Source organism: Lottia gigantea (assembly GCF_000327385.1).
Source record: "Lottia gigantea unplaced genomic scaffold LOTGIsca_21, whole genome shotgun sequence".
NCBI classification, from domain to species: Eukaryota; Metazoa; Mollusca; class Gastropoda; family Lottiidae; genus Lottia; species Lottia gigantea.
In genome coordinates, this window is record NW_008708458.1 from 3,030,206 (window position 1) to 3,046,710 (window position 16,505).

The 16,505-nt window shown below is 34.2% G+C and overlaps 1 protein-coding gene across 1 annotated transcript; it reads left to right on the forward strand.

The window, feature by feature from the left end:
* Positions 1–977: 977 nt before the first annotated feature.
* On the forward strand, positions 978–8,914 carry LOTGIDRAFT_115298 (hypothetical protein; the record flags this gene model as incomplete). The annotated part of the gene is made up of 16 exons (XM_009054241.1): positions 978–1,158; positions 1,542–1,619; positions 1,808–1,915; positions 2,496–2,610; positions 2,989–3,157; positions 3,661–3,772; positions 4,130–4,299; positions 4,751–4,802; positions 5,145–5,273; positions 5,652–5,745; positions 5,945–6,164; positions 6,983–7,063; positions 7,265–7,444; positions 7,906–8,054; positions 8,470–8,614; positions 8,786–8,914. The coding sequence occupies 16 exons, from the start codon at positions 978–980 to the stop codon at positions 8,912–8,914; spliced, it is 2,112 nt and encodes a 703-aa protein (XP_009052489.1).
* Positions 8,915–16,505: the final 7,591 nt, after the last annotated feature.

Genomic DNA, 16,505 nt, shown 5'->3' on the forward strand with positions numbered 1-16,505 from the left:
TTTATAAAACCAATAGCATTTGAATCTCAGAACTTATTTCCAAAGCCTTCCTACCTGACTTGTGGCAGAACTGCTTTCAGTTACTAATTCTACATATTTTAGTTTTCTAGATACATAACAGGGAAAGTTTTAACCACATATATCTCCTGCATTCTCCATTGATGTTATGTTCTTGCCTAGACGATTGGCGGGGGTATGGTACATGTCAAAACATGTCATTCCATGCCAGTGGCAAAATGACACAAAATGTAAACAAAGCCATTTTTCAAACATTTGCGTCAGTTTTTGGCCATCTACGGCATTTCAAAGGAAAGAATTTATAATTTAAGGGACAAATGGGGAAATATAGTAAAATGCGAGCAAGCTGGCCATTGTACCTCATTCAACATGACTGATTCTTTGAAAAATCTTCAAATTTATATTTTAGTTTTCAATCTTGCCGCTCCACTCTAATGGCGGACATTCGGCATTTTCCGGTTTTTCCGTGAAATGTCTTCTTTCCAATACCTAAAGAACTATGACTCATACGAGACTTAATTCCAAAAAACATGATAATTTTTGTCAATTTTTTTATCAATAAATCATTTTACTATATATTTTTTCAAGACGTTACATAAAAAATAACAGTTAAGCCAATTCCCATGATGCATTGTAAACATGTCAGCGCCCTTGAAAGTTGTTTTGGTTAAAAGTTGATCACTCAGAAATTAAATAAATCGAAATTAAGAGGATGTGAACATATCAAACATAGCTTAAAGCAAGCCTTACTGTGTGAAAACCCTGGCCCAAAAATGTCACACAAAATGTTAAATCATATCCAACTGTCAAGGCAGATAAGTCAAATAAAACGTCTACAGCTCAAATACATACAGAGTTGCCAACTCTGCCACCGGCAACAACACTGGCAACAACACTGGCAACAGAATTGGTCAAGAAAATATGCAAGTTGGAGCAGAGCAGCGTTTGACTCAGTTCATATGATTCTAAACATTGACCCTAAAGTAAAGACCAACATAAGACATAAGTCAAAAAAAGCAAGAGCAAATGAGAGGAAAGAAAAAGACATTAGTTCATTTGTTCGTCCATTGAAAATTAAACCAATAAGTAAAGGAGAATTTGAAGATTTTGATGCTGAAATTAATTCCAAGCTTCAAAAAGGTGACATAAGCTTTTCCTTGTTTCTAATTGCTCATCAATCCATCTGAAGTCTTGATTGAATAGAATCGTTTGAATATTGTTTGAATAATGATATAATGGCCTGATAGTTTTCATGATGGCTCCTGAATTTTTAGCTGTAAAGAGAGTCAGTTTAAAACCGAACGTGGAATGATAATTTTAAGCACATCCAGTCATTTATTGATTATAGCCTACAGTTTCCATGCCCAGAAAAACTGTACTTGCACTGTCATTTCTCACAGTGGATGAAAATCAATCATGGATTAGATATTAGGGGTGATAGTTCGTGTATGAAATTTTAAAGTTTCAATCGTTTCGTTTTTTGTAATTTGTTCTTTGTTACAGGAATTATCAAATTTTTTCAGATAAGCTTATTAAGTTATTAAACCAATTCTCTCATAGAAGAAATATAAAAATTTTATCTCAAGAACATGGTTTGAATGGTAAGTGTTTCATTTATTGGTCACTAGAGCAATCAGTGTTTATGTGGAATTTCAAGAACCACAAACTTGAATGAAAATTGGAATGAAGCAAATCGATTTATCACCTAAATTTAGAAAACCTCTAATCCGTTTTATGGTTGAAATAAATTTGAATTTACTGGTAATTGACTGAAATTTTTGTTTTGTAGAGAAATTGTTCCATGATGTCTATTCAAGTTTTCGTACTTTCTGTGTCAAGTCAGCATCATTACCAGTTGACCTTCATGTGGTACTTAGTGATATTATACATGGAGCAGGTATTATATACGAAATTATCGTTGAATTGATATCTTTTTCCTAATAGTTGTTATTGCAGCTGATTTTCTTTCCAATGTATGGATCACTTTTTAGAATTAGCACCAGGTTCCCCTACAATTGAAAGAAAGAAACCTATATTTTACAAGGATAACAACTTAGGTTCATAGTGAAGGATCCTTTCAAACAGCTGGTCCTTGGCCAAACCTCTTGGCATTGATCTTTCCCGGAATATCCGTACCCATTTACAGCTGGATCGACTGGAATTATGCATGAAGAAGACTTATTCAAGGTCATCAGGCTTCCACACACCGATGGAGATTGGTGTTGAACTTTATCAAATTTGCTTAAGAAATTAGATTCTTTATATTTGTTAATGATTTCTGTAGAAAAATCTGTGGGATTAAAATCACTATTTAAAAAGTTATCCAGGTTTGACGGCTAACAATTGTATATTTAAATCTTTTCTTGTAAATACCTAATCTCTTGATACTATATTGTGTATGATATTCAAAAGATATTGAAGCCACTTAAAAGACAATAAAATTTATATCGAATCCAAAAAAATCTTTCTTTTTATAGGTCATGTAGACGACATATTTCCATTTTTTTTGCACCATGCAAAAGAAATCTTCCCATATATAGATCGTATGGAGGAATTAAGAAAGATTAGTGATATTAGAACGCCAGCAGATTGGTAAGATTTATTACTTTTAATGATCTTTTTTTGAATATATTATGGTATAACTCACTTCTTTAAGGAATACTACGTCTTAGAATGAACATAAAATTTACGAATTTTAAACTTGACCAATAAGAGCATATATTCATCAGTAGATATACCCGGTGTCATAAATAACATAACCGAATCCTTAAATAAGGTGATAAATCCAATTTTCGAGATTTTACAGGGATTCTGTTGTAACTTTATGACACTAGGTAAGTTCACTGATGAATATATACTCATTGACCATTCTTGAGAACTTAAATTTTATGTTCATTCTAGTATTACGTAGTATAACTTTAACAAAAATGCTCATGATCAGAATCAGATCTAGTTTATATTATTTTTTAGGTATGTTGATGCCCGGGCGATACAACGCAAAATAATATTCCATGCTGGTCCGACAAATAGTGGGAAAACTCACCAAGCTTTACATCAATTTCTGACAGCTGAATCTGGAGTTTACTGCGGTCCTCTCAGACTTCTTGCTTCTGAAATTTTTAAAAAATGCAATTTTCAGGTACAATTATTTTTATTTTTTAAAGAAGAGAAAAGAGATGGATCTTTTTCTATCAATTTTGTTCAGAAAAAGACAGAACATTGATACTGAACATTCTAATTTAGTTGAAAATAGCTGTAAAATTAAAGAATGATTTCAAATAGGAATCTGACCAATTAACAAATGAAGAAGCTTTATTTCCAATTTACAATAATATAAGCAAAAGGAAGAAGGAAGCAGTTTTTACAAGGATAACAACTTATGCTCCACAAGAATCCATTCTACTGGCTGGTCCTGAGCCAACTCTCTAGGAATTTATCTTTGCAAGATCATGAGGAAAGATGACTCTGAGTTTAGAACCCATAACCACCATTTGTTTGATATAACCAAATAATCAAAATCTCTTACTGACTGTGCTAAAGCCCATCCTACATTTTGTTTATTCCCTAATTCTTCCATTCATTCATTCACTATTCAATCTCTCATTCATTCTCTGACATTCATCCATTTATTCTGTATTCCAGGGAGTAGATTGTGATCTAGTAACAGGAGAAGAGAGAAAGTATGCTAAAGATGAGAACAGTCCATCTGAACATGTTGCATGTACAGTAGAGATGTCAAGTACAGTCAATTCATGTAAGTACCCAAATCGTTTTATTGTATATAATTTTCATTAGTGATCTGTTAGCTTACTTCTTGCATAAATACATTGGTGGCCTAGCAAGCTAGATTTATATAATGCACAGACATTGGATAAAAGCATGGTCCTATGGCTTCTTCTGTGTCATTCTTCCTCTGTAGAGTTTTTCCTCTGTAGAGTTCTTCTGTCAGCTTCTTTTGTCTCCTTGTGAAGATGATATGCTCTTTAAACTTCATCTGCGTCTTTTTCTGTGATCTATTGGGTCCTGAAAGTTACTACACCTACAGCACAGGGCTGTCTATTACCACTTATTATATTTTAGATAAAGTAACATTGGTTATTTGTTATTGTAGATAAAGTGGCCATCATAGACGAGATACAAATGATACGAGATCCCCAGAGAGGTTGGGCGTGGACCCGTGCTCTGTTAGGGTTAAATGCTGAAGAGATCCATGTTTGTGGGGAGAAATCAGCTATTAATATAGTACAAGAGATGATGAAATTAACTGGTGATACTGTCGAGGTATGTAGGTTGAAAATAACAGGTCGTTCGAAAAGTTTATTTGTTTTTTAAGTTGCTAAGGTTATTGTGAGCCAGCGTGGTCCAAGGTTTAATCCAAGCATAGGTCCATGGTATACCCATGCCCTGTCAGTGATGCAGGTCGGAGGGATTGATATGAAAGGAGTGTTTAGTGGTTAATATGGGACAAAAACTCAAGGCTGTGCATATAAAAGATCCCTCGTCAGTTGGAAAACAGTACAGGCTAATGGTGGGACTGACATGGAAAAGGCATGTAAAAGTGCTGATATAATACATGTAAATAGTTAATATGGTACATATTTACTGTGCTAATGTGCTTTTGGAAAGCGCTATTCAATACTTGTACTAGACCTTCACTAAGTTCATTAGCCAAGTCTTGATAGTGATACTTTGTGATACTTTGTGATACATTGTATACATTAATCTCTTACAGGTTAAAGAATATGAACGGTTGACCAAATTAACATATTTAAAGAAAGCTGTAGGTAGGTCTTTGATTAAATTCTTAAGATTGATCATTCTATGGGAAAATTCATCGGAATTCCGTTAGTAATTAGTTTATTAGGGACTCGTGAGACAAACTGATATTTTTTCCAAACAAAAGAATTCCTCTATGTAATAGCCGTTCAACCCATCTTACATTGAATTCTTTAATACAGACATTCTTAATCAAATTGTTGAATTCAGGCTTCAGCATTTGCACAACTTGGCTTTTATTGAATTCATGTTTTATTTTATCCCAAAATAACTGAGGCATATATTTGACTGAACCAGTTTAATAGAATAATGTAATAATTAAATAATAATAATCAGTAATTTTCTTACAGGTTCTTTGTATCAAATCCAGCCTGGAGATTGTATTGTTTGTTTTCGTAAGAATGATATATTTAATATCAGTAGAAAATTAGAGATGAGTGGAAGAGAGGTGGCAGTAGTGTATGGAGCATTACCACCAGGTGAGTTATATTTCTGCTTTTAATTTTATATTTCCTGGATTTGCGTCTTCCAAATGCAAATTTGTTGACCACTTATGATTATCTTGACATACCTCTAATGTTAAAACTATGGACATAGACTGATATAATTTATTAACAAGCCAGATTAATGTTTTTGAAAGACTTCGACCGTAATGTTTTTTGGAGTAGCTACATCAAGATATGGTCAATTTTTTTTTAAAATCACAGGATACATAGATTGGAAATTGAAATGGTGCAATTAGAAGCTACATCAGCATAGGATATCTAAACACAATGCACTCTTTCGATTTTGGGAACTCCAATTGATTTCCTTTGAGGTATTTTCTCTTTATGTATTGGTCTTTATATCTAATATAGGAACGAAAATAGCTCAAGCTGAGAGATTCAATGATCCTGAAGATCCATGTAAAATCATGGTGGCTACAGACGCTATAGGAATGGGAATCAATTTGTAAGTATATTACATTTTAACAAATTCACAAAGCAAAAAGTGTGCCAGCTTCATAAAAACAGTGGCCAATAATATATTTGGAAAATAGGGGACAATGTTTCCTATATACATGTAGTACTTAAAGCCAATGAGCAGAGTTAGCAAGCTTCTGAATAGACACAATTATCTATTGTTAACTCAATATTTATTGTTATTTTAGGTCTATTAAACGAATAGTGTTTAGCTCCTTGGTAAAACCAGTAGTAAATGAACAAGGTGATAAAGAGTTAGATGTAATAAGTACATCTCAGGCATTACAGATAGCTGGTAGAGCAGGTCGATATGGTTCAGCCTATAGTGATGGGGAGGTAACAACACTGTATGACCAGGATCTACCAATATTGCTCAATACCTTAAAGAAACCTATAGAGGAAATTAAGGTATTCTATGGTAATACATACTGAAAATAATAATGATAATTATGATAATGATTTATTTCTTATATAGGGCATAACAATGGATAAAGATAAAAAGTCAAAATTTCTCGTTTGTTTTCACTTTTGATTATAAAATTTACAAATACATACAATGCTTCTTCAGGCCAGACTTTCAAGATGAATAAAAGTGGAGGTCTCCCCTCTACCCCCCTGCATAACAAAATACATAAAACATCTTAACACACTTCACCTTGACAAATAGCATACCTATAAACATATATCTAACAATTCAAAACACAAACAAAACCAACAACTACTTTATTTTGAGTTAGTTTTAAGTGGTAATGAACACATGTTCAATTTATAAAATTGTAATATGTCAATAGTTAAAATTTAACTTTCCTTCCTGATATGTTCCCACCAGGAAACATAAAAGGAATATTACCCTTTTTATACGCCCACATCTCTCTATGTGGACGTATATTGTCGGCACCCCTGTCCGTAGGCCCATCCGTCCGTTTGTCAACATTTGCTTGTAAACGCTCTAAAAACAAGATTTTTTGATGGAATCAAATGAAATATGGTATGTGTATACATATTCATAAAACAAAGATCAAGTTCGAATTTGAGCTATTTTCGATCGTTAGAAGCAGAGTTATTGCCCTTGCCCCAAAATCATGAATATGCTATTACTCTCTTAGTTTTCAACCAATTTTGATGAAACTTTAAATAAATGTTTAGTTTTTACCATCTGCATGCCATGGTGGTCCACTATCTTTGACAGTGTTATAATTATAAAAAATTTTATTGATTATTTTCAGAAAGCTGGCTTACAACCTACCATTGATCAAATAGAAATGTTTTCCCACTATCTACCACAAGCTACTCTCTGTAATCTCATGGTATATTATTCTTTATATTATATACTATCACTATTGTATCAATCCATTTTACTTCATTATAAATTGTAGTTTTAACTAGGGTTGGGTATCGATTACCAAATTGAGATCGAATATCGATGGCAGACTAACGATCAATAATCAAAACATGCTATGTGCTCTCCGCTTCTAAATGTCATTCAAATCTTATATTTATTTCTCCAGGATATATTTGTCAGCACCAGTTCCATAGATTCTGATAATTTTTTTCTCAGCAACATGGAGGATTTCAAATTCCTAGCTAATATTATAGAACACATTCCACTAGAGTTGAGAACCAGATATGTCTTTTGCTGTGCTCCCATTAACAAAAGGTCAAATTTTGCCTGCTCTTCATTTCTGAAGGTACGTATTGTATTTATGATATTTACATGCCTATATCTCTGCAATTAAAAGGAAAACTCACAAATCATTAATATCTCCTTTCAACCATAGAGTTATATAATAAAAACTACAGGCCACACTGATGTCATTTATCATTGGATACATAGTAATGCCAAGTAACAAGTGTGGAGTCATGAACTGCATAAAAATCATATAATCCCTTAAAATATACCTCTATAGAAATTAAAAGAGAAATTTCTCAAAAAAAGATAAGTCGTCATTTTAACTTTCAAAAGCAGATAATTCTGGGCACACAATAGACTTGAAGGCTGAAATTCGACTGTGAGCTGTGAACACTTTTACTGATTGGCTTTGTGAATAAGTCTCTTTAACAATTAAGTGAGCCATTTAGCCAATGCTGATTGGGTGAAAAAGTGGGCTGGGTTCTAAGTTTAATTTATTGTATCCATGCTATTTTGTAGTTTGCCAGAAGGTTTAGTAGGAATGAGCCTGTAAGCATCGAGTGGTTGTGTTCACATATTGACTGGCCATGTAAACTTCCTTATACTATCAGTGAGTTGGAACAACTAGAGAGTGTGTATGATACTCTAGACATGTATCTATGGTTAAGGTAAGTTTTGGATACCCAGACTTTGTCAGTAATGTGTTTAGTCATAAGACTATAAGCTATAGGACTGTTTAATTGTTTTGATTATATACTTAGCTGCCTAATTAAAATGAGACCAAACTTTTGTTCTATTTTCCAATTGCATTAGCTTTTAATTTATAATCTGGAACATTGGTCACAATAAACTTTTGACCTTAACCTGATGACCTCTGCTTTAACCAATCAAATTCCTTCACTCTCTCACAAAAACAGCACTGGAGAAGTCAGAAATTTGAATGGTTTAAGCAGGGGTCATGAGGTTAGGTCCTGAATACAAATAAAAAGTTTAGAAAACCTGTTGACAATCCTTCAAAAAATTCAAAAAACCCCCAAAAATTCATCTCAGTTATGTTAATGTTTCAACTGTCTTCAATTTCAGTTATCGCTATACAGACCTTTTTCCAGATAAGAATGAGGTACGTGAAATGCAGATGGAACTTGATCAACTGATAAGGGAAGGTATTCAGAATGTTACGAAACTTTCAAATAAATCAACAGAAGTATCAGAGGAAGTTCAAGAGGATGTTAAAAATAGTACAAATCGTTCAAATAATTCACCAAAACTCTCAACAGAAGACAATGTTAACGCCGTTTCAGATCGTACAAACAAATCAGCAGCTAATGTTCCAGAGGGTGATCAGGATATTACGAAACTTTCAAATGAATCAGCAGTGGATGAAAATCAAACTCAGGAGAAAACTGTGAAAAGTGAAAGAAATTTGGACGAACGTTTCGGAAAATTAAGTCAAGAATTAATAAGAAAGGGTATTGTTACCCCAGAACAATTAGAAAACATTTTAAAAGAACCAAAAGAGGATTCCTGATTTATTTATTATTGTTTGTAGTTGATTTAAATAAATTTTAAACATTACAAGATTTGATTATAACTAGTTACATTGCCTGTGGCTTTTTTTCAGTAACTGAAACATCTCTGTTTAAACTACACCAAATACAGTTTATACAGTGAGCACGAGGCATCATCCCTGTGCCTGGGCCAATTTTTATACATATTTGCCTTAACTTAATGTGTCAGAATGCACAAAATCATTTCTATTTTTCACAAATTTTCTCAGAAGTTCAGAGGCTTCCACATTTTTATATGCCCATGAAATTTCAGGCGTATATTGTCGTCACCCATGTCCGTCCGTCCACAATTGCTCGTAAACACTCTAGAAGGCACAATTCTTGACGGATTTTGACGAAACTTGGTATGGTTGTTTGTAATCACCCAAGGATAAACCCTATTAAAAATCAGAAAAATATTTAGTATGAGTTTAATGCCCTTGTTCTTAAAATGCTCGTGAACACTCTAGAAGGTGCAATTCTTGACGAATTTTGATGAAATTTGGTGTGAGTGTTTGTTATCAACCAAGGATAAACCCTATTGAAAATCAGAAAAATCGAATATAATTAGTATGAGTTATTGCCCTTATTCTTGAAAATGCATTTAATTTTAGGTCGTTAACACTCTAGACGGTTCAATAATTAACAGATTTTGACGAATCTTGGTGTGATTGTTATCAACCAAGGATAAACCCTACTGAAAATCATATGTTTACAGTGAGTTCTTTCCCTTGTTCGTGAAAACACTCTAGATCAGTGGTTCCCAACCTTTTTCAGCCTTCGCACCCCTGGAGTAATCATTTGAACCCCTCACACCCCCAAAATAATGGACATTGTAAATTTATAATTTTTATTCAAATTAATCATAATAATCACACATAATAATAGATACATAATAGTGGATGCATAATAATAGATACATAATAGTGGATATATAATAATAGATACATAATAGTGGATATATAATAGTGGATATATAATATTGGATATATAATCATGCGGCCGCAATAAGAAGCTCAGTTGGAATCCTGTTGTTGTTTTCTTTGGAACCATGCCATATCCTCCAAAAAACTTCTCCTTCAACAGCTGTCCACACCTCAGCCCCACACCCCCAGGTTGGGAACCAGGGCTGAAGATGGCACGATTCTTGACAGATGTTTACTGCCAAATAATTTTATTCAAAATCAAGCTGCCAATGGGCGTATATTACCTTTTCTGGCAAGCTATCTAAAGTGATACTACATCTTGAAATGAAGTTCTCGAAAAGGTCAATATGTCTATATTCATCAGTTAGCTTACCTTGTGTCATAAAGATACAACAGAATCCCTGTAAAATCTGGAAAATTGGAAAATTGATAAAACTAAGTAATTAATGAAAAAGGCTTAATCTTGTTTTTTTTTGTTATTTCGGATTATATAAGGATCCTGTTATGTTATTTATGACACCAGGTATATCTACTGGATCTTATTCGCTCAGTTTAAAATTCTTAAATTTTATGTTCATTCTAAGACGTAGTATCACTTTAATTATTAACATTGATTCATTGTCTCCCCCATTAAGTCAGTCTGCCCTTCCGTTGTACCCAGTGCCAACGATCTAGCTACACCATCTGTCAAGGGATCTTTATTCAAAAATGCATCCTGTTATTAGGTACACCCGTCACATTACCTATATGATTTGGATATGATTTTGCCTAAAAATATGTCAGAATACACCAAATCAGTTCTATTTTTTGAAACTTTACTTGGGAGAACCTGCTACTATGACACCACCACAGTGTTGCCGCATTTTGAATTCCACCTCAACAGTTGTCCCCCCATTGAGTTAGCCAACCTGCCCCACATTTGTACCCCCAGTATCGAGAGGCTGGCATCGTTACAGTGCTGGACTCTTGTAATTTATTCTTGATTTTATTATTACTATATTTTGTATTTGATCCTTTAACTCCAACTGTAGAGCTAGAGAAGTTTTTAGAAGAATATATCAAGGAGAAAAACATAGAAATTACCAATTTAAACAAAGAGATAGATTCCATCCCATATACTGACCTCTTCGCTTTAATAGATTTACATTCCATCCCATATACTGACCTCTTCGCTTGAATAGATTTACATTCCATCCCATATACTGACCTCTTTGCTCAAATAGATTTGCATTCTATCCCATGTACTGACCTCTTTGCTTGACTAGATCGATTCCATCCCATATTGGCCCACTGACTTATTTACTTGAATAGATTTACATTCCATCCCATATACTGACCTCTTTGCGTTATAAATTGACATTCCATCCCATATACCGACCTCTTCACTTGAAAAGATTTGCATTCTATCCCATGTGCTGACCTCTTTGCTTGACTAGATAGATTCCATCCCATATTGGCCCACTGATTTATTTACTTGAATAGTTTTAAATTCCATCCCATATACTGACCTCTTCACTTGAATAGATTTACATTCCATCCCATATACCGACCTCTTCACTTGAATAGATTTACATTCCATCCCATATACTGACCTCTTCACTTGATTAGATTTACATTCCATCCCATATACTGACTTCTTTACTTGCATAGATTTGCATTCCATTCCATAGATTTACATTCCATCCCTTATTCAGGGTTCTTAGCTTGAATAGGTTACTTAAAAGAAGATTTACATTGAAAAAATTTAAATATTTGTTTTATTATATCTTTATATCACATTGATATAAATCCAATTTCTTTGCTAAAACTTATAACTGACACTGTATGTTGTTCGATTTTGAGATTTTGTTTTGTTATTGAACTGTTCTATCAGTATTTTTCATCTTTAATGAAAATTTGAGAATTAAAGTTATTGTGTTAAATTGTTTTTCTTAAAAATTAAAAGTAATGAAGGGTTTGCCAGTTTAGAGTCAAACTGAATAACGGGATAAACTTCATGGAAAGTCCTAGAGTCCTAGAAGTTTTTTTTTTCTTTTCGTGCCAAGCTATTACTACCTTCGGCTTATACCTTGACTTACTGAAGTTTGTAAATGCAGTGATTTGATTGGCTCTATATGCTAGTTTCCAATCCAATCAAAGAACTTGACAGAAAGTATGTAAAACCTAATACATATTGTTTTAAGTCAAGGGTTCTGTTTGGCCTTTCTTGCTGGTGTACATCCTATCAGTGGAATCCGCAATTGACAAGAAATGCAGATTTGGAGTCGATGTATTAGTCAAATGTCGTAATAGCTTGACATAGTTGTTATTTAAAGACTTCAATTCAATACACGAGACATGAGACTAAAGATTGATCAAACTGAATTCCTCGAATTCAAGTGGAAATTTCACATCAAGCAACTAGATTGGGTGGTTTCTCTGGACATAAATGGGTTATCTAACAAAGGGAAAGGGTTCGACATCCATTGGACCAATCATATCTTAGTTTAAGACACAGGTTTTTTTTTTTCTAGCTAAGTTAGTCTCATCGTATCACGAATACGGGTTTTGACATCGTATTATTAACGGAGAAAGTACGTCGAATGGGGGTGTGGTTTGGACACGATGAGCTAGTCTAAGAAACATGATTGCTAAGCTAATACAGTGACAGTATTCACAGCTTACGTTCGAAATTTGAGCTTTCAGATCCATTTGGATCCAGAATTATCCGCATTTGAAAGTTGAAAAGGCGAGTCGTTAATTCTCGAGACTACCATATAGAAAAGACATAAAAATAGCAAGTGCAATTTCTAGTTGGAGGTATTTTTGAAGGAATTATGCAATTTTCGTAAATTTTTATCACTTCTGAAGACTTTACATATTGAAGACCCAAATTAACCCTATCTCTTTAAGACACTAGAATTGGTTGTTTCTCGGTCATTAAGCCGCCGAAATGTGAGCAAGCAGCTAAAACATTCAGGTGCAAGAAAAAAAAAAAATACGTCGTCCCAATTCCATTTTTATTAAACAGCCATAAAAAAACAATGGCTAAATCGAACAATCAAGGTTAACCATTTTCCGATTAATCAATTTCCGATTAATCTATTTCCAAAGAGGTTCCTGCAATTCTCTTACAGCACTTCCACGTTCCTCTTCTTCCTCCTCTTGTCTCTCTGAATTAAGATAATTTAAAAGATTAAAGTCATGAATCCCACGATTTTCGGTATAAAGTGAATTTAGTTTTAACGTTTTGACCCACGAAACGCGATTGACACATTTTATACCTATGAAGTCAGTCGAATAGGGTTGTGGTGGGGATGCAATGCTATGAATTATTACTTGAGGAAACAGTTGAAGAACTTTCCATATAAAACGGGGTCAACCCATGTCATCTAGGTCATACAAAACAGGGTCAAACTATAATTTCGAAAATATATTTGGGAAAGCTGTGTTATCCAGCAGGAAGAGGTCTCATAAAGGATGATAATACACTTGTATAATATTATGTGCCTTGTAAGAGTTTAACGCGTTGCGTAGAAGGGAAGTAACTGAAATTAAACGCCATCAAGTGCGTTAGCGTGGACAACAGTACAATTTCAAATTATATTGGGGCTTTTAAAGAGTAAAACGTTAAAATCTACAAGGAAATCTTAATCCATGAGCCAGGAAGCAAGTTGTGTAACCGGATTTTCTGAATTCAAACTCGTCAAAGGTTTAGGAGAACGAGACGGAGAATTATGATTATAAAAGCTAGATAGCCTGTCCGGCAACGTAATATACCAGCAGCTTTGATTTTGAAAAAAAAAAGGATCGAGCCACAAGTGTTTACGAGTAAAAAAATTGAATGAGTTTTCAAGAACGGAGTTTAATAACTCCTAAAATATTTTGCAAATTTTTTATTTTAAATAGGGTTCCATACATGGATGATAATGAACAATTTCACTAACTTTCGTCAAAATCTATCAAGAATATTGTGTCTTCTAGAGTGTTAATAACGAGCATTTGTGGACTTGTGGACGGACTGTTTGGGCGACGGCAATATGAGAAATCATACTGAAAGGCAAAAGAAACTGAATGTATCATACACATGTAAGTATTTTAAAGATGGGTTTCTCCTTATTTTAATTTATGAAAATGAAAATGCTAATATTTAAATGAATAGAAAGTAGGTGTTCTTATGACATGGAAAAATACCAGTTTGTCCCACATATCCATAATTAAGTCATAATTAGCTAAATTAGAAGAGATTACCAGCAAAATTCCAATTAGTGACCGATCAAGAAAGGTCAAAGTCTTTTTTTGTGTGTATCCAGACAGTACATACCCTAAAAGAATACGGAAGAAAGTCTGTAATAAACTAAAGCCAAAAATGTAATAGAATTTTAAATGAGTTTATTCACTGCAGACGTTATACTGCCTGCGTCTGTTTTGAGAATTGACGTTTCTTTTGCCTTTTAGTTCAGACTATAGACCTAGATGTAAACATTATCTACTCACTGCCTCTCAATTCGTAGAATTTCTTGCATAACTGACGAAGATCAACGAAGATTGGGTTATGATACGGCTTTTGGGTATACTTTTTACAAAGTGAATCTAACCCTTTAAATACTGGTCTTGGTCCATTCATATTCAAATCTCGTTCAGCTTCTGAAATAAACAGTCAACAACAAACCATAATATAGCTTGGACCCCAGTCAAATGTCGGCGAGGTTTCAGAAATGCTCAAACGTTAGTCAAATCCGTGTACGGCTATACAAAGTCCGTGGTTGAATTAGCTCCGTAAAACACCACTAAGTTATATCCGCAACGCCTTTGAGTAAAGCAAAACCATGCGAGGCATAGGGCCTATGGTTAGTTAGCGAGGTAGGGAAATGATTTTAATACAAAAATGGCTCGGTTGTGCTTATAAAAGTTGACCTGGTATTAGTTGTTGTTCTACGGAAATTTCTTTAGTAGAAACCATCAACCCATTTCACCCCATGTTCTTTAAGCAACGGTAGTATTTTATCAAATGTTAGAAGTGTATGATATCGTATCGTTCTATAAAAAACGTGTCCCACCCGCGGCTTTGATCGCACTTCACCCCTCACAACACCAGAAGATACTCTTACCTCTGTAATATGCATCAGTGGCAGTAAATACCGCCATTAAAACCAACAAACATAGAACCTTCATGATAATTATTCTGAAATCATGAATATTGTTCAATTATTGATATAATTTGTTGTTTTGAAGGCAAACAGCATTTTACATTTTGATTCTAGGACATCTTAACGCTCAGATAGGTTCGAGAATACGGGGCATATTAGTATATCGGAGGTGGCATTTCAATTCATACGAAAATCAGGCAGATTCTGTAAATATTGTGGTCGCTCACATTTACATAATATGCAGACAATGTTCTCGAGATGCTCATGACACAGTACCTCGTATATTCCTAATATTAATAGGGCCTGGAATCTAAAATCAGACGTTACAAAAGGGATTGTAAAGAGGTTTTCTAGATTTCTTTTTTATGTGTATCAAGAACTCTGATAGCATCAATTTACACTATTCCATTTTGCAGTCTGAGGTTCCTAATAGTATTCAAAATCAAATGCTTTAAAAACAAACCCTGTTTACTGAACAATCTTCTTCGCTCTGGAAATTATAAATGAAGAACTTACGGGAGGCCTGTAGTATTTATATAGACCACGCATGTGCATTGCATGCTAAAATATATCTTGCGTTTCAGCGACATGTTTTTGTTAAAACGCACACACGCCAGCGACCATACCCATAGCAATTGGTATTCATTTTCCTCCTTGGCATTTCTAGGAAACATTAGTTGAGGGGTCCGAGCAGGGGCCACAAAATTTTCCAGTGTGGGGGGTGGAGGCACAGGCTATGCTTTCACTATGAAATTGAAACAAATTATTTGATTTTTTTGTTATATCGGATTATATAAGGATCCTGTTATGTTATTTATGACACCAGGTATATCTACTGAATCTTATTCGCTCAGTTTAAAATTCTTAAATTTTATGTTCATTCTAAGACGTAGTATCACTTTAATTATTAACATTGATTCATTGTCTCCCCCATTAAGTCAGTCTGCCCTTCCGTTACGTACCTGGTGTCAACGATCTAGCTAACTCTAAAACAATCGTATATCAAGTCGAGCTCAAATGAACTCACTCAGACGCTTCTTGAGAGGTTAGCGCATACGGCGTTTCCTCAGAGTTGTCTAATTCATATTCGACAGTCATAAATATATTTTTAAATCTCCAAATATGAGATTCCAGAATGCCTTATAAAATATTGATATAGTCTAGCTCAGGTCAGCTCAATTGACCACGTTTGTGGATACGAGTTGCACCCCTTCGCCAGAAAACTTCTCTTCCCCAATTTATAAAAGAGATCACTAGATTTGGTAAAATCCTCACACTAGATATTGTGGTTAATTGGGCAAGAATAGGCTATTCGTCATTACACTAGGTTTGACAGACAAATATGATGATTTGAATCAATACCTTTATTGAACCAAAAATCAGATTGGCCCGGAGCAGTGGCGTTTCTTCGAGAGGAACATGAATACCAATTGCTATGGGTATGGTCGCTGGCGTGTGTGCGTTTTAACAAAAACAAGTCGCTGAAACGCAAGATATATTTTAGCATGCAATGCACA